Here is an 18,132-nt window from a genome sequence, read left to right as displayed (position 1 = left end):
TTAAGGCTACCCGGGGGATCTTTGTCTTGTTTTGTGTGTATCGGTTGGTGTACTTCTTTCGCACCGTACGTAGCTACGAGTCGCTGTGGGTTCTAGTTGAGTGGGGAGGATGGGTAATCATGTATGAATAGCCTCAACTTTATAAACTTTATAATTATGCAAGAATAACCTCAACTTTATAAAGCGTCTTTCATCTTGAAGTATCGCACAGCGCGGAGGACGGTCTTGTTGCAATACTATTGTTTACACATGGGGGGGGGGGGGGGGAGAGAGACGCGTGGGGGAGTAGGAGGAGGAGGAGGAGTTGGTGCCAGAACGATGCAACTTCGTTCCCGAGGCAGAATTACGCGTTCAATTACGAGGAAGGGTCAATTTTTATTATTTTTATTACATTCCACGCTTTTTATTAAACTCACTCTGTCTGTTGTTGTCGTTGTTGTCGTATCCTCAAATCTTGTAACTCAATTTTTATAAATGTTTTCTCCTACAACGTCAGAGTGGTGCAGCGCCACATTAAATACGCACTACAATGACAATAGTGTAAAGCGATTTGAAGCATGCTTTATTTTTTGGGGGGTAGGGGGGGGCAGAGCTTTGTGACGTCATATTTGAGGGGGGGGGGGTCTGACTTTTTGTGACGCCCTGTGACAAGGGGGGGGGGTCAAAAATCGTCTAAAATCGCGTGAAGTCATTTATGGACAGCCTCTTTAAAAAAGAAAGTGGTGGGTGCGTGCCGCTCGGCTGAGCCCGTCACTGAGGTGTCCCCCGCATGACCGCCCGCCGCAAACAACATTGGCCTCGTGAGAGGGCATCGGGATTTACGACTCAGCCATGACCGTGAAATTCCACAGCGGCCCTCTGCGCGAGACGATCAATAACAATCGTGGCCGCCACGATGTCACGTGAGAGGTCGAACGGCCTCTCCCGTTCACCACCACCACTCCCGTTCACCACCACCACCACTCACGTTCACCACCACCACTCCCGTTCACCACCACCACTCCCGTTCACCACCACCACCACTCACGTTCACCACCACCACTCTCGTTCACCACCACTCCCGTTCACCACCACCACCACTCCCGTTCACCACCACTCCTGTTCACCACCACCACCACTCCCGCTCACCACCACCACTCCCGTTCACCACCACCACTCCCGTTCACCACCCACGACTCCCGTTCACCACCCACGACTCCCGCTCACCACCACCACTCCCGTTCACCACCACCACTCCCGTTCACCACCACCACTCCCGTTCACCACCCACGACTCCCGCTCACCACCACCACTCCCGCTCACCACCACCACTCCCGTTCACCACCACCACTCCCATTCACCACGACGTGGCATTGGCGGCTCTTTAAATATTGGGGGGGGGGGGTGTTTACCGATTTCGGGAAAAAATGTCTCTTCTTGTTATTTTGGCTGCTGACCCCTGACCACGGGAGTCCAGTTCACCATGGGAATCCAGTTTACCATGAGAGTCCAGTTCACCATGGGAGTCAAGTTTACCACGGTAGTCCAGTTTACCATGGGAGTCAAGTTTACCATGGACAGAAGTCGCAAACCTGCGGCTGAGGACCACCACCACCACCACGACCACCACCACCACGACCACCACCAACACCACGACCACCACCAACACCACGACCATCACCACGACCATCACCACCACCACAACCACCACCACGACCATCACCACCACCACAACCACCACCACGACCATCACCACGACCACCACCACCACCACGACCATCACGACCACCACCACCACGACCACCACCACCACGACCACCACCACCACCACCACGACCATCACCACGACCACCACGACCACCATCACGACCACCATCACGACCACCACTACTACGACCACCACCACCACCATCACGACCACCACCACGACCACCACCACCACGACAACCACCACAACCACGACCACCACCACAACCACGACCACCACCATCACGACCACCACGACCACCACCACCACGACCACCACCACGACCACCAACACCACCACGACCACCACCACCACCACCACGACCATCACCACGACCACCACGACCACCATCACGACCACCATCACGACCACCACTACTACGACCACCACCACCACCACGACCACCACGACCACCACCACGACCACCAACACCACCACGACCATCACCACGACCACCATCACGACCACCACCACCAACACCACCACCACCACGACCAACACCACCACCACGACCACGACCACCACCACCAACAACACCACCACGACCACCACCACCAACACCACCACCACCACGACCACCACCACCACGACTATATAGTATAGGAGTGTAGAATGTAGTGTATTGTATAGTAGTGTCGTATGTAGTGTATAGTAGTATGCATGTTGAACTTCTTTCGCACCGCACGGAGCCAACCGTGCTAATCGGATGTGCGTTGGGTGCGACCTGCAGATTAAATGCCGCATTCTGCAGCTGTAAATCAACCATCGCGACTACCACCGCCGTGGTGCGTGCGATGTTGTTGTTGTTGTCGATGTTGTTGTTGATGTTGTCGATGTTGTTGTTGCATTGAGGCCAAGGCCGTTGAATGTCCCCACAGGAAGCGGCGGGCTCCCTTCAAGACGCGCAGCTCCCACGCAGGTACAGCACGCGAGACGGCGAGAGTGAGCGGGAGCCACGTGTGACATTTGTGCACCACGGATCCCGGCTGCCCGAGTTTGATTCCCCGCTCACGGCCTCCCGTCACTTTTATCTCGTCCCACTTACCCACCCACCCGTTCACCCACTCACCCACTCACTCACTCACCCACCCACTCACCCACTCACTCACTCACTCACCCACTCACCTGCTCACTCGCTCACTCACCCACTCACTCACTCGTCCACTCACCTGCTCACTCACCCACTCATTCACTCACTCACTCACTCACCCACTCACTCACCCACTCGCCCACTCACTCACCTGCTCACCCACTCACTTGCTCACTCACTCACCCACTCATTCACTCACCCACTCACTCACCCACTCACTCACCCACCCACTCACCCGCTCACTCACTCACCCGCTCACTCGCTCACTCACTCACTCACCCACCCACCCACCCACTCACCCACTCACTCATTTGCTCACTCACCCGCTCACTTATCCACTTACCAACTCACCCCCCCCCCCCCCCCCCGTCGACTCTGGGGAGACACAGGTGGCCGGCATGTGGCCTTCATAGGTGCCCGATAACAGCACTTGCCCCAACAGCTGCTCCAGGCTATACGGGGGAACTTTGTCTTTGTGCGAGCAGCCCCGGAGGAGGCTCTGGTCTCGGGGCGTCTGGCATCCCCAGCGGACAGGTCGCCGCTGCTGCTGCCGCCGCCTGGGGGGGCCCTCGTGGCACGGGGCAAACTCGGCAAGCCTCCCAGAGGTGCGTGTGTCAGTGCGTGTGTCAGTGCGTGTGTCAGTGCGTGTGTGTGTCAGTGCGTGTGTCAGTTCGTGTGTCAGTGCGTGTGTGTGTGTCAGTGCGTGTGTCAGTGTGTCAGTGCGTGTGTCAGTGTGTGTGTCAGTGTGTGTGTCAGTGTGTGTGTGTGTCAGTGTGTGTCAGTGTGTGTGTGTCGTGGACAGTACTGTGGGGAGAAGGCCAATGCCCATTGGCCTCTCCCCTCATGGCGTCTGTGACCACCACAGTGGCTAAACGGGGGCTCTGGACGGATGCGAGGGGCTGGTAACCCCTCCACCTTCAATTTATTACCACGAAGACTACGAATTAAACATAAATATGTAACAAATAAGCTTGTGCCAGAGGCCCCGGGGGGACAGGCGTCTATGACGTCTCCTGGCCAAACCCCAATTGGCGGAGCCAGGAGATTAAATCTTCACCCTCGGGGCTCCTCCAGAAACAACGAAAAACCACTACGGATGGCCACGTGGAATGTTCGAACGCTCACTGCGGAGGAGAGGCTGCCACTCCTTTGTCGGGAGCTGGACCGGTAGCGCCTGGATCTCTGTGGCATTCAGGAGGTCTGGTGGACCGGTTCTGGCTCCTGCCACCATGAGGGGTGGACAGTCCTCTACTCGGGGCAGGAGACTGCCAAACAACAGGGTGTGGCTCTTATTTTGAACAAAATAATGAAGGGGGCGTGGGAGATGTGGGAAGCTGTAAGCCCCAGGATACTTTGGGCTCGCCTTCCCATCAACCGGAGGCGAGGAGTGGTGGTCGTGGTTACTTATGCCTCCACCGAAGACGAACATCCGTGGAGGGATGCAGGCAAAGCCGATGAGTCAGATGCCTTCTATGACCTCCTGTCACAGGTGCTGGCTAAAGTGGCCACTCGGGACAGAGTCATCTTGTTGGGTGACTTCAATGCCTGGAGTGATTGGAAGGCATGGGCCAGATCAGCTCAATAACAACAGTAGGAGGCTGCTAGAATTTAGTGCAGCCCATGGGCTTGTAATTACCAACACGCTCTTCCGGCATCGGCGCAACCACACAACATCATGGATGCATGCCGGGTCCAAACAAGAACATCTGCTGGACTACATAGTGATGGACCAGCGGATGCGAGCCCATGTCCTTGACACCAGGACCTACCGTGGAGCTGATATGCCCTCTGACCATCGACTAGTCATCTGTAAGATGCGCCTGCCATTCTTCCACTCCGGTGGTGGGTGTACACCCAGGACCCCATTCCAACCAAAAGTGGCCTGGTCTCAGCTAGCTGATGAAAGTTGCAAGCGAGAATTTCATCATCGCTTGCAGCTGTGGTTGGCATCGTCCCCCACTCCTCCTGATGTCGAGGGTAAATGGGCGAGGTTTAGGACTGTGACTCATGCAGCTGCAATGGCTGCTTTGGGTATGTGGTCCAGACCTCCCCAGAGACCCTGGCTGACAGAGGAGGTGTTCAGGTTAGTTGAGAAAAAACGACAGGCCCACTCTCATCGGCTACAGCATCCCACGTCAGAGAATGAGCAGGTTTACCGCAGCCTTCGCTCGGAGGTTTGGAGAGCCGTAAGGCGCTGCAAGGATGGGTGGTGGTTGCGGGTTTCTGAGGATGTGGAGTGTGCCTCAGTGGCCCGCGATCACAAATCACTATTTAAGTCCATCAAAAAAGTAACCTGCAGCGCCACACCTATTACCATCAATAGGGGAAAAAACGGTGATCCAATCTCCGACGCCCAGGAACAGGTTTGTAGATTTGCTGAGCATTTCTGTGAGGTCCTGGGGGAGGGGAAATCCCTCAGCCAGGAAAGCATCATGGCACAAAGTGGGGATAACCCTGCTGAGGCTGCGGTGCCTCAAATATTGGAAGAGGTCACCCCCTGTGAGTGGCTGGCTGAGGTGCCATCTGTTGAGGAAGTACTGAAGGCGATCTGGAGTCTGAGACTAGGAAAGGCACCGGGCAGAGATGATCTCCCAAGCGAAATGCTCAGGGAGGGTGGCGTTTGTGCACAGACTGCCCTACATGACATCATAACAGTCTGGACCACTGGACAGGTTCCGCAGGATTGGAAGGATGCCCTGGTGGTCCCCCTCTTTAAGAAGGGGGACCGCACAGACTGTAACAACTACAGGGGCATCTCACTCCTCAGTGTGTCGGGAAAGGTCCTGGCAAGGATTATTCAACATCGCCTTGCTAGGCACGCTGAGGAGATGCTTGCGGAGCCCCAATGCGGTTTCAGGAAAGGGCGGTCCTGCACGAATGCCATATTTTCTGTCCGTCTGCTACAGCAGAGGTGTAGGAAATTCCAACAAGACCTACATCTCTGCTTTATTGACCTGATCAAGGCCTATGATACCATCAATAGGCCTGGGCTCTGGGTTGTTCTTCGTGCTTTCGGAGTCCCTGACCCTCTGCTTACGATCATTAAGGACCTTCATGATGGTGAGCGGGCCTGGGTAAAACTACATGGCCGGGAGTCAGAGCCTTTCCCTGTATGCCTTGGGGTGCGACAGGGATGTCCTCTGGCTCCCACATTATTTAACATCTATTTCGACTGCGTAGTTCGTGAAGCCTTCAATAGCTGTACCGGGGGAATTTCCATTTGGTACAGATATAATGGGAGGCTGATCGATGGCTCTCTATTGGTCAACCACGTTATGTATGCCGATGATTTGGTAATAGCTGCTCAGTCAGAGGAAGAGTTGGAGACGCTGCTGCTGAGACTGGAGCGTGCCACTAAAAGGTGGGGCCTTACATTCAGCCCCACCAAAACTCAGCACCTGCCTGGGTATTTTGTACCATTGGACACTCCACCCCCACAACTCCCAATCGGTGATGGGGCAGTAGTGGAGAGAGTGGAGAGTTTCCCATACCTGGGCAGTGTGCTTATGACCGGCTCCAGTTTAACAGCAGAGGTCTCACTCCGAATCAGTCGAGTAGCAATATCTTTTCATCGGTTGCATAACGCTGTGTGGAAGCTACCTGGTCTGTCGCTCCGCACGAAGCTTCAGGTCTTCTCGGCCACAGTCATTCCCTCCCTTCTCTACGCTTGCGAAACGTGGATCCCCCTAATGGAGCATCTTCGCCGGTTGGAAACATTTAGGCTGGCCTGCCTACGATCCATCCTGGGTTTAACCAGGCTAGATTGTGTGAGTAGCTCACAAATCCTTGAAAGATCTGGGCAAAGTCCCATCGGTGAGCTTCTCCGGCATGCAAGGCTGCGGTGGCTGCGTCATGTAGCCCGCATGCCCAGCCATCGCATGCCTAAACAGCTTTTGTTCGGCCGGATCGAAGGGGCTAAACGGGCGCGGCACGGGCTAGAGAAGAGATGGAGTGATGTGGTACAGGAGGACGTGGAGCTGAGTGGACTTGCCGATGACTGGTACCAGCGGTGTGAAGATCGGCCTCAGTGGAGGAGGCTCGTGAAGGATGCTACTGGGCAGTTGGAGGCAGTCGCCCTCCAACAACAACGGAGGGCGGAGGAGCAACGCTCACAACAACGAGCAGAGCGCCTGGTGGCTAAAGCACAGCAAGTTCATACATTAGGGGGCACAGGTGGTGCATCAGCCAGTCATCTCGGTCATCTCAGTCAGTCGACTCGTGGCACCTGGGTCTGCCCCGTGACCTCCTGCTAGCGGGCGTTCGACACTTCACGTGGCCTCAAGCTGCACATGGCCTGGCACAAGTGTCGTGGTGACGTCACCGCCACTTAGTGGCGAATGGCGGTTGTTGTTGTTGTGTCAGTGTGTGTGTCAGTATGTGTGTCAGTGTGTCAGTGTGTGTGTCAGCACGTGTGTCAGTACGTGTGTCAGCATGTGTGTCAATGCGTGTGTCCGTGCGTGTGTCAGTGTGTGTGTCAATGCGTGTGTCAGTGTGTGTGTCAGTGTGTGTGTCAGTGTGTCAGTGTGTGTGTCAGTGTGTGTGTCAGCACGTGTGTCAGTACGTGTGTCAGCACGTGTGTCAATGCGTGTGTCCGTGCGTGTGTCTGTGCGTGCACGTGCGCGTATGGGGTAGCGGTAAACATCGCCACGAAGGGAGACAAAGGCGGCCGGGCGTGTTGTTGGGCCACCCACCCACCCCCTCGTGCCGTGCCGGCTTTCGTAGGTGCAACTCGCTCTCAGCACTTGCCCCAACAATATGTTAAGCCTATACGGGGGATCTTTGTCTTGTGTGTGTGTGTCTAGGGGTGCCAGTGCCCAGCGATGGGGAGCTGCTGTCGGTGATGAGCGCGCGCCTCGCTCAGCTGGAGCAGCGAGTGAAGCTCTACGCTAACGAGGTTCACGACAAGGTGAAGCACGCACAGACACACCTCTCTGTGTGCGCGTGCCTCTCTCTCTCTCAGTGAGTGCTGCTCGCTGACAACACTGCCCCAACAGTCTGCTGAGTCTATACGGGGGGTCTTTGTCTTTGGTGCCGAGCACTTGCCCCAACAGTCTGCCCAGGCTATACGGGGGATCTTTGTCTTTGGTGCTGAGCACTTGCCCCAACAGTCTGTTGAGGCTATACGGGGGGTCTTTGTCTTTGGTGCTGAGCACTTGCCCCAACAGTCTGCTGAGGCTATACGGGGGATCTTTGTTTTTGGTGCCTAGCACTTGCCCCAACAGTCTGCTGAGGCTATACGGGGGGTCTTTGTCTTTGGTGCTCAACACTTGCCCCAACAGTCTGTTGAGGCTATGCTGGGGGTCTTTGTCTTTGGTGCCGAGCACTTGCCCCAACAATCTATCCAGGCTATACGGGGGATCTTTGTCTTTGGTGCTCAACACTTGCCCCAACAGTCTGCTGAGGCTATACGGGGGGTCTTTGTCTTTGGTGCCTAGCACTTGCCCCAACAGTCTGCTGAGGCTATACGGGGGATCTCTGTCTTTGGCGAAGGCACGCCTTCCGCCTCCCCACCGCTGATATCTACTCACCCAGGTGTGCATCGAAGGCTAAGCGGACCTAGGGGAGGCCCAGAACCGGTTCAGTATATTCGTCACCGATGTTAGCCGTGAGTGGGAATCGAAGCCGGGTCGCCAGGTTCATAGCTGAGCGCGCTGACCACTAACACAACCGCTCCCCGCTGCTGGGGCAAGTGCTGTTAGCGAGCAGCACCTATGAAGGCCGGAACGGCACACGAGGGGGTGGGTGGACAGCACCACGCCCAGCCGCCTTTGTCTCCCCCAGTGGCGAAGTTTACACAGCGCACCAGGATCTCATTTAAGGCTGAGTCGACCTAGGGGGAGGCCCATGACCGGTTCAGATAATCGTCACCGGCGTCGGCCGTGAGCGACAATCGAACTCGGGTCGTCGGGTTCGAAGCGTGGCCGCCGCTCCCCACCAGCACAGCAGGCACGCGCACGCGCCACCGCGGTATTAACCAGGGCCGCCCACTGGAGTCGGAGCCGCGCACCTCTGCAACACCAAAGCGGCGAACGTCGCTGCTGCTGCTGCTGCATCCACGGTGCCGTGTGACTCACGGCATCGTGCCGCGCTCTGCCCCGCAGGACCAGAAGCTGAGGAGCGCGCAGGAGAAGATGAGGTCCCTGGAGATGAGTGAGTTGTTGAACTTCTTTTTGGAAACTCGTTTTCTTTATCACTGCCTTGTTGCGTTTCGTTTGTTGTCCTTCCCACCCCGCACCTCCGATTAGCACGGTTGGCTATGTACGATGATAAAGAAGTTCAACGTACACACACACTACACTATACACTACACTACTATACAGTACACTACTATACAACAACAACAACCGCCATTCGCCACTAAGTGGCTGTGATGTCACCACGACGTTTGTGCCAGGCTATGTGCACCTTGAGGCCATGTGAAGTGTTGAACGCCCGCTGGCAGGAGGTCACGGAGCAGACCCAGATGCCATGAGTCGACTGACTGAGATGACCGAGATGACCGAGATGACTGGCTGATGCACCACCTGTGCCCCCTACTGTGCCAACTTGCTGTGCTTTAGCCACCCGGTGCTCCGCTTGTTGTTGTGAGCGTCGCTCCTCCGCCCTCCATTGTTGTTGGAGGGCGACTGCCTCCAACTGCCCAGTAGCATCCTTCATAAGCCTCCTCCACTGAGGCCGATCTTGACACCGCTGGTACCAGTCATCGGCAAGTCCACTCAGCTCCACGTCCTCCTGTACCACATCACTCCATCTCTTCTCTAGCTCGTGCCGCGCCCGTTTAATCCCCTCTATCCGGCCGAACAAAAGCTGGCTTGCCTGCTGGAGGAGCTCACCGATGGGACTTTGCCCAGATCTTTCAAGGATTTGTGAGCTCCTCACACAATCCAGCCTGGTTAAACCCAGGATGGATCGTAGGCAGGCCAGCCTAAATGTTTCTAACCGGCGAAGATGTTCCATTAGGGGGGGTACATGTTTCGCATGCGTAGAGAAGGGAGGAAATGACCGTGGCCGAGACGGCCTGAAGTTTCGGGCGGAGTGATAGACCAGATAGCTTCCACACAGCGTTACGCAACCGATGAAAATATATTGCCGCTCGACTGATTCGGAGTGAGATCTCTGCTGTCAAACCGGAGTCAGTCATGAGCACACTGCCCAGGTATGGGAAACTATCCACTCTCTCCACAACTGCCCCATCACCGATTGGGAGTTGTGGGTGTGGAGTGTCCGATGGTACAAAATACCCAGGCCGGTGCTTAGTTTTGGTGGGGCTGATGGTAAGGCCCACCTCTTAGTGGCACGCTCCAGTTTCAGCAGCAGCATCTCCAACTCCTCCTCTGAATGAGCAGCAATTACCAAATAATCGGCATACATAATGTGGTTGACCAATAGGGAGCCATCTCTTGACCGCACCCAGGCATCGATCAGCCTCCCATTATATCTGTACCAAATGGAAATTGGTACAGCTATTAAAGACTTCACGAACTACGTGGTCAAAATAGAAGTTAAATAACGTGGAAGCCAGAGGACATCCCTGTCGCACCCCAAAGTGTACAGGGAATGGCTCTGACTCCTGGCCATGTGGTTTTACCCGGGCCCACTCACCATCATGAAGGTCCTTAATGATGGTGAGCAGAGGGTCAGGGACTCCGAAAGCACGAAGAACAACCCAGAGCCCAGGCCTACTGATAGTATCATAGGCCTTGACCAGGTCAATAAAGCAGAGATGTAGGTCCTGTTGGAATTTCCTAAACCTCTGCTGTAGCAGACGGACAGAAAATATGGCATCTGCGCAGGACCGCCCTTTCCTGAAACCGCATTGGGGCTCCGCAAGCCTCTCCTCAGCGTGCCTAGCAAGGCGATGTTGAATAATCCTTGCCAGGACCTTTCCCGGCACACTGAGGAGTGAGATGCCCCTGTAGTTGTTACAGTCTGAGTGTGCGGTCCCCCTTCTTAAAGAGGGGGACCACCAGGGCATGCTTCCAATCCTGCGGAACCCGTCCAGTGGTCCAGACTGTTGTTATGATGTCATGTAGGGCAGTCTGTGCACAAACGCCACCCTCCCTCAGCATTTCGCTTGGGAGATCATCTCTGCGTGGTGCCTTTCCTGGTCTCAGACTCTGGGTCGCCTTCAGTACTTTCTCAACAGATGGCGCCTCAGCCAGCCACTCACAGGGGGTGACTACTTCTTCCAATATTTGAGGCACCGCAGCCTCAGCAGGGTCATCCCCACTTTGTGCCAAGATGTTTTCCTGGCTGAGGGATTTCCCCTCCCCCAGGACCTCACAGAAATGCTCAGCAAATCGTCTCCAAAACAGGAGACGAGGCTCAAAAAGAAAGCTGTCTCTGGTGTGGACCAATCAGTTTCAACGACAATGCATATATTTTCAGAGTGTGATTTTTGTTTGCATTTTGACTGCAAGTATTGTGGTTAATGCAAACATGAATCCTCGTAAAAAAAAGGTTTCAGTTTTGTTGCCAGGGGAAAAACTCTATTATTAGGGATTTGTGATCGCGGGCCACTTAGGCAGACTCCATCTCCTCAGCAACCTGCGACCAGCAGCGCTGACGTGGGATGCTGTAGACTATTCGAGTGGGCCTGTCGCTTTTTCTTAACCATCCTGAACACCTCCTGGGTCAGCCATGGTCTCTGGGGAGGTCTGGACCGCGTACCCAAAGCAGCCATTGCAGCTGCATGAGTCACAATCCTAAACCTCACCCATTTACCCTCGACATCAGGAGGAGTGGACGATGATACCAACCCCAGCCGCAAGCGATGATGAAATTCTCGCTTGCAACTTTCATCAGCTAACTGAAACCAGGCCACTTTAGGTCAGAATGCGGTCCTGGGTGTACACCCACCACCGGAGTGGAAGAATGGCAGGCGCATCTTACAGATGACTAGTCGATGGTCAGAGGGCAGATCAGCTCCACGGTAGGTCCTGGTGTCAAGGACATGGGCTCGCATCCGCTGGTCCATCACTATGTAGTCCAGCAGATGTTCTTGCTTGGACCCGGCATGCATCCATGATGTTGTGTGGATGCACCGATGCCGGAAGAGCGTGTTGGTAATTACAAGCCCAAGGGCTGTACAAAAATCTAGCAGCCTTCTACCGTTGTTATTGAGCTGATCTGGCACATGCCCTCCAATCACTCTAGAACAAGTGCCAACATCATGATCAACTCGGGCATTGAAGTCACCCAACTAGATTAAAATATCACGAGTGGCCACTTGAGAGCCAGCCCCTGTGACAGGAGGTCATAGAAGGCATCTGATTCATCAGCTTTGCCTGCATCCCTCCACGGATATTCGTCTTCGGTGGGGGCATTTGTAACCACGACCACCACTCCTCGCCTCCGGTTGATGGGAAGGCAAGCCCAAAGTAGCCTGGGGCTTACAGCTTCCCACACCTCATCGCCACGCTCCCACGCCCCCTTCATTCTTTTGTTCAGAATAAGAGCCACACCCTGTTGTTTGGCAGTCTCCTGCCCCGAGTAGAGGACTGTCCACCCCTCATGGTGGTAGGAGCCAGAACCGGTCCACCGGACCTCCTGAATGCTACAGAGATCGAGGCGGTACCGGTCTAGCTACCGACAGAGGAGTGGCAGCCTCTCCTCCGCAGTGAGCGTTCGAACATTCCACGTGGCCACACGAAGTGGCTTTTCGTTGTTTCTGGAGGCTCCCTGAGGGTAAAGATTCAATCTCCTGGCTCCACCAATTGGGGTTTGGCCAGGAGACGTCATAGACGCCTGTCCCCCCGGGGCCTCTGGCACGAGCTTATTAATTAGTGGTCATTAATTGAAGGTGGAGGGGTTACTAGCCCCTCGCACCCATCCAGAGCCCCCGTTTAGCCACTGTGGTGGTCACAGACGCCTTGAGGGGAGAGGCCAATCAGCATTGGCCCTCCCCTAACAGCACTGTCCACGACAACGTTGCCCGTTCGGCACCGCGAGGAGGTAGGGGGTTGTTTTGCGGGACTATTAAGTACACTACTACACACTACACTATACTACTATACAGTACACTACTATACACTACACTATACACTACACTACTATACACTACACTACTATACACACTAATATACAGTACGCTACTATACACTACACTATACACTACTTTACAGTACTCTACTATACAGTACACTATACACTAATATATAGTACTATACACTACACTACTATACACCACACTACTATACACTACACTACTATACACTACACTACTATACACTACACTATATACTACACCACTATACTACATTGATAACGAATTTCTTTAGAACTGACTGTTTTGTTTAGTTTCTTGTCCCTCCCCCCACACCTCCGAAGATCAACGCGCACACACACAGCGCGTTCCCTCGTCATTCACGAACTCGCTATCCGCAAGTTTGGCGATCTGCGAATCGCGTCTGGAACTCTGCATGACTGCTGCATCGAGAGAGAGATAAAGCGATGAGAGATAAAGTAATGAGAGAGATAAAGTGATGAGAGATAAAGCGATGAGAGATAAAGCAGTGAGAGATAAAGTGATGAGAGATAAAGCGATGAGATATAAAGTAATTAGAGAGATAAAGCGATGAGAGATAAAGCGATGAGAGATAAAGTGATGAGATATAAAGTAATGAGAGAGATAAAGCGATGAGAGATAAAGCGGTGAGAGATAAAGTGATGAAAGATAAAGTGGTGAGAGATAAAGCGACAAGAGATAAAGCGATGAGAGATAAAGTGATGAGAGATAAAGTGGTGAGAGATAAAGTGATGAGAGATAAAGTGATGAAAGATAAAGTGGTGAGAGATAAAGCGACGAGAAATAAAGCGATGAGAGATAAAGTGATGAGAGATAAAGTGGTGAGAGATAAAGTGATGAGAGATAAAGTGATAAGAGATAAAGCGATGAAAGATAAAGTGGTGAGAGATAAAGCGTCGAGAGATAAAGTGGTGAGAGATAAAGTGATGAGAGATAAAGCGACGAGAGATAAAGCAATGACGGCGATGGCGGAGCGTGCTGCAGTGCATCCCGTGGAGAGCGACGGCTTGAACTACGATCGATCCACGATGACGACGATGACGACGATGGGGCGATGTGGACGGTGACTTGTGCCGCAGTGCGTGACGCGGAGCGCGACGGCGGGACGACGGACCAGGCCACGAGGGCTCTGCAGGACAGATGCTCTCAGCTGCAGGAGCAGGTCGAGCAGATGGAGGTGCCGCGCGCAACAACCGGGCACCGTCGCGCACTCACCCCCGATGCTCGTTGCAAGCCGAGTCACCTTGCGCCGCACGGGGACAGCTGACACCGGGGGTGCCCTAGGCCGCGCCCGCATCATCGTCCCCCTGCTGGCGGGATCATTTCCCCGCTCGCTCCGGGAGAGTCGGCGGGAGAGGCCTCGCTGCCGGATGGGATGTCCCAGCGGAGGCGAGAGGAATTCACTCGAGTTATATTCCTCACAAATGTGTGGCCAGTTCTTGTAGATAACTGTATATACAGCTCCAGTGGCTCCAGCATGTCAGATTTCCTACACAATATATACATCGGGCGTTGCACCTTATCTCGCTGCATTGCAGCTTATATAATTGGAATATTTAAAAGTCTCCATTGTTGTGGTAAAATTTCTGGCTTACCCGAATCCAACTCTTTTCTGACTTACCCGAATCCAACTCTTTTCTGGCTTATCCGAATCCAACTCCTCTGCGTGACACTGTGGCGTGGCTGTGCGCAGGCGTTCCTGCGGGACTACGGACTCGTCTGGGTGGGAGACGCTGGCGGGCGAGGGGCGGAGGGTCGCGAGCCGGCTGCCGACGCCGGTGGTGAAACCCACGGGAGCTCACGTACGCACGTGCACACGCATTCACGCGCATGTGCACACGTACTCACGCGCACACGCATGGATGTGTACACGCACGCATGCACGCGCACGACAAAGATCCCCCGTGTAGCCTAACAGACTGTCGGGGCAAGTGCTGTTAGCGAGCATCTACGAAGGCCGGAACGGCACACGAGGGGGTGGGTGGCCAGCACCACGCCCGGCCGCCTTTGTCTCTGAGCAGCGATGTTTTCACACCGCACCAGGTGCTCATTTGAGGCTGAGTCGACCTAGGGGAGGCCCAGGACGGCTCGCCGGGTTTGTAGCGCAGCGCTCACCGCCTATTAGCATGCAGCAGCATCAGCACTGACCGGTTAAAGCGAACCCTGCACTGCTGATGAGGCGGTGAATGCCAAAAACCGGGTCGACCTAGGGGAGGGCCCATGGCCGGTTCAGATGATCACCATGATCGGTGTCGCGGGCCGTGAGCGGGAATCAAACTCGGGTCGCCGGGATTCACAGCGCCGCGCCACGCTAACCGCTGCACCGCCGCTCCCCAGGGCCGACCGCCGACGCCGCCGCGGGCCTCCGCGTGGACTTGGACGCGGTGCTGCGGCACGTGCGGGAGCTGAACCTGGTGGCCGGCGAGGGGGAGTCCCAGGTGGAGCGCACGGCCGGAGGGGCGCGCCTGAGGCCTCCGCAGAGCGTGCCGCTCACCCTCTACCGCAACGGCATGCTCATGTTCGGCGGGCCCTTCCGGCCCTACACCGACCCCGCCACGCAGGTGAAGCGAGCCCCCCCCCCCCCCCCCGTTGCCTGCCACAGCAGCAGCGGCAGGCGATGGTGGCCGAGGGTTTATGATTATTTCTATTACGTACTCGACGACAAAAAATGATTACAACTATTTTTTATTTACGCGCTTTTATTTAACTCACTCTGTCTGTTGTTGTTGTATCCTCAAATCTTGTAACTCAATTTTAACCTACTTCTCAATGTGGTATCGACTGCAAACTTGGTTTACTTTTGTCATACTGATGACAATACTATATTCGATCATAATCAAAAAATTCTAATAAATATTTTGAAACCATCTTTTTTACATGTTTCGGCTTGTGTCTAATTGTCCACGCTCAACTGACGTTGGCTGTAAATCACCACGGCCCCTCACGTTATGGCAAGCCTCGGGGCCACATCCTGGAGTCGTGGAGTTCTGCCATTACTAGTGTAGTGCTCGACTTGACACGACAGCTTCTTGTCTTTCCTCTTTCACTTTATTTCGCGTATACCGATCAACACTCCTCCAGCTAACACCGATCAACACTCCTAAAGCTAACACCGATCAACGTTTCTCCTCCGCGCTCTCCGCTCGCTCGCCGCGTTCCGCCGGCCTCACTCGCTCCCCTTCACTCCTCCATCGACTCTCCTCTCCACTCTCTCCGCCACAGTTCGGCTGCTCTTTATCAGCTCCGCCGTCACACTCTGTCGTAACTACATCAGCTTCTCTTCCCACACTCCAGCCGCTTCCTACTGGCTTCGTCGTCTCACTGCTACCCTACGCTTCTCCACTGCTACTCTACACTTCTCCACTGCTACCCTACACTTCTCCACTGCTACCCTACACTTCTCCACTGCTACCCTACGCTTCTCCACTGCTACCCTACACTTCTCCACTGCTACCCTACACTCTCCACTGCTACTCTACGCTTCTCCACTGCTACCCTACACTTCTCCACTGCTACCCTACACTTCTCCACTGCTACTCTACGCTTCTCCACTGCTACTCTACGCTTCTCCACTGCTACCCTACACTTCTCTACTGCTACCCTACACTTCTCCACTGTTACTCTACACTTCTCCACTGCTACCCTACACTTCTCCACTGCTACCCTACACTTCTCCACTGCTACCCTACACTTCTCCACTGCTACCCTACACTTCTCCACTGCTACTCTACACTTCTCCACTGCTACCCTACACTTCTCCACTGCTACCCTACACCTCTTTACTGCTATTAGCTCTGCTGCTTCGACTCCTCCATCCTCTGTCTCCTCCCAGGCGCGAACTCCTGTCTCCTCCATTAATCTGGGGCATCCCCCGCGACGCCACTCGCCCCCAGCCCCCGCTGGCACCTGTCATGGTTTTCCCCGACAATGCGGCGCCACTCAGTGACAACAACAACCTCCCGGCCAATCAGCGCCCTGCGTCCTTAATTACTCCCTGCCACCTGCTACCGTCCTCAGACAGCGCGGCCCACATCTCGACAACAACAACAAGCAGCCAATCAGCGCCCCGTGTCCTTATTTGCTCCCTACTCGTCTCCGGCCCTCTACTCACGCCAAGCAACAGCAACACCTCGATCTCGGTTGCTCCCACTGTACGCCGTATGCGCGCACACCGACTTCAGCGTGTGACGCGTACTTTCAGGCACTACATTAGTACGGTACATTTCATTAAAGCGTGTTTAAAAAAAAGTGTTTTTAAACGTTACTTATTTAGTTATTCTATTGTCACCAGCTGTACGGCCCCACTGAGCTGCTACGTAGCCCTTTCTGCCGAGGCGGACCAGGCGATCACAAATGGTAGCCCCATTTGGCCACATGGCCTCCCAGCATTGAACCACTTCTTGGACCACATCAATTCCAGACACCCATCCATCAGATTCACCATGGAAGTGGAGAAAGATGGTAAACTACCATTCTTAGATATTCTGTTTGAGAGGAGACCTGATGGATCCTTGGGACATTCTGTCTACAGGAAAGCCACCCACACAGATTCCTACTTGAAACCTGATTCCCACCACCACCCATCTCAAAATAATTCTCTCATCAAAACGCTATACCACAGAGCACATGGCATTTCTGACCAACACCACCTGGCCAGTGAATTAAGACATGTACATCGGGCCCTCAGGATGAACGGATACTCTGACCGCACCATCCGCCAAGCTGTTTCTCCCACCATACAGAAACAGCCACATGAAACTCCAATCAAAACTACCACGTTGCCATACATAGCAGGTGTGACCAAAAAGATCTCCCAAATTCTAAACAAACATAAGATCCAATTCCGATTTAGTACAGTACATAAAATCCGTGATCTAATTCCATCTGTGAAAAATGTCATTCCTGACTTACAATACCCTGGAGTCTACAAACTGAGTTGCAGTTGTGATGATTGCTACATTGGAGAAACGAAACGTCATATCTCTGATCGTGTCCGCGAGCACAAGTCAGATCTGAAACACGGCAAAACTGATTCTTCCGCCATTGCCGATCATTGCTACAACGCTGTGGGCTCTCATGAAATTGTCTTTTCCGAGACCAAGGTGCTCTGCAAACCTCCTGTACACGAAGCCATCCAAATATACAAACACAGACATAATTTCAACCGTGATGATGGGTACAAACTTAGTAATCATTGGAAAGATGTTATTAACCATGCAAAAAAGATTTAACTACACATATTTGGACCATCTTATTTGACAGGCACTATTCTTCAGTTACCGTATATTT

At 54.0% G+C, this 18,132-nt stretch overlaps 1 protein-coding gene across 1 annotated transcript in view; it reads left to right on the top strand.

Moving 5' to 3' along the window:
• The window catches only part of UBXN11 (UBX domain protein 11), a 54,143-nt gene that overhangs the window by 19,619 nt on the left and 16,392 nt on the right, over positions 1–18,132 (top strand). Inside the window, exons 3-9 of the mRNA XM_061574689.1 lie at positions 2,605–2,645; positions 3,302–3,421; positions 7,619–7,722; positions 8,918–8,966; positions 13,923–14,020; positions 14,537–14,645; positions 15,181–15,404. Of these exons, the coding sequence (XP_061430673.1) occupies positions 2,605–2,645; positions 3,302–3,421; positions 7,619–7,722; positions 8,918–8,966; positions 13,923–14,020; positions 14,537–14,645; positions 15,181–15,404 (745 nt within the window). The remainder of the gene's footprint in view (positions 1–2,604; positions 2,646–3,301; positions 3,422–7,618; positions 7,723–8,917; positions 8,967–13,922; positions 14,021–14,536; positions 14,646–15,180; positions 15,405–18,132) is intronic.

The sequence above is a fragment of the Lethenteron reissneri genome, chromosome 56 (assembly GCF_015708825.2).
Source record: "Lethenteron reissneri isolate LAM-NWPU_2019-01 chromosome 56, ASM1570882v1, whole genome shotgun sequence".
Lineage (NCBI taxonomy): Eukaryota > Metazoa > Chordata > Hyperoartia > Petromyzontiformes > Petromyzontidae > Lethenteron > Lethenteron reissneri.
The sequence above is the reverse complement of the archived record's forward strand: the minus strand, read 5'-3'. Positions and strand labels throughout refer to the sequence as shown.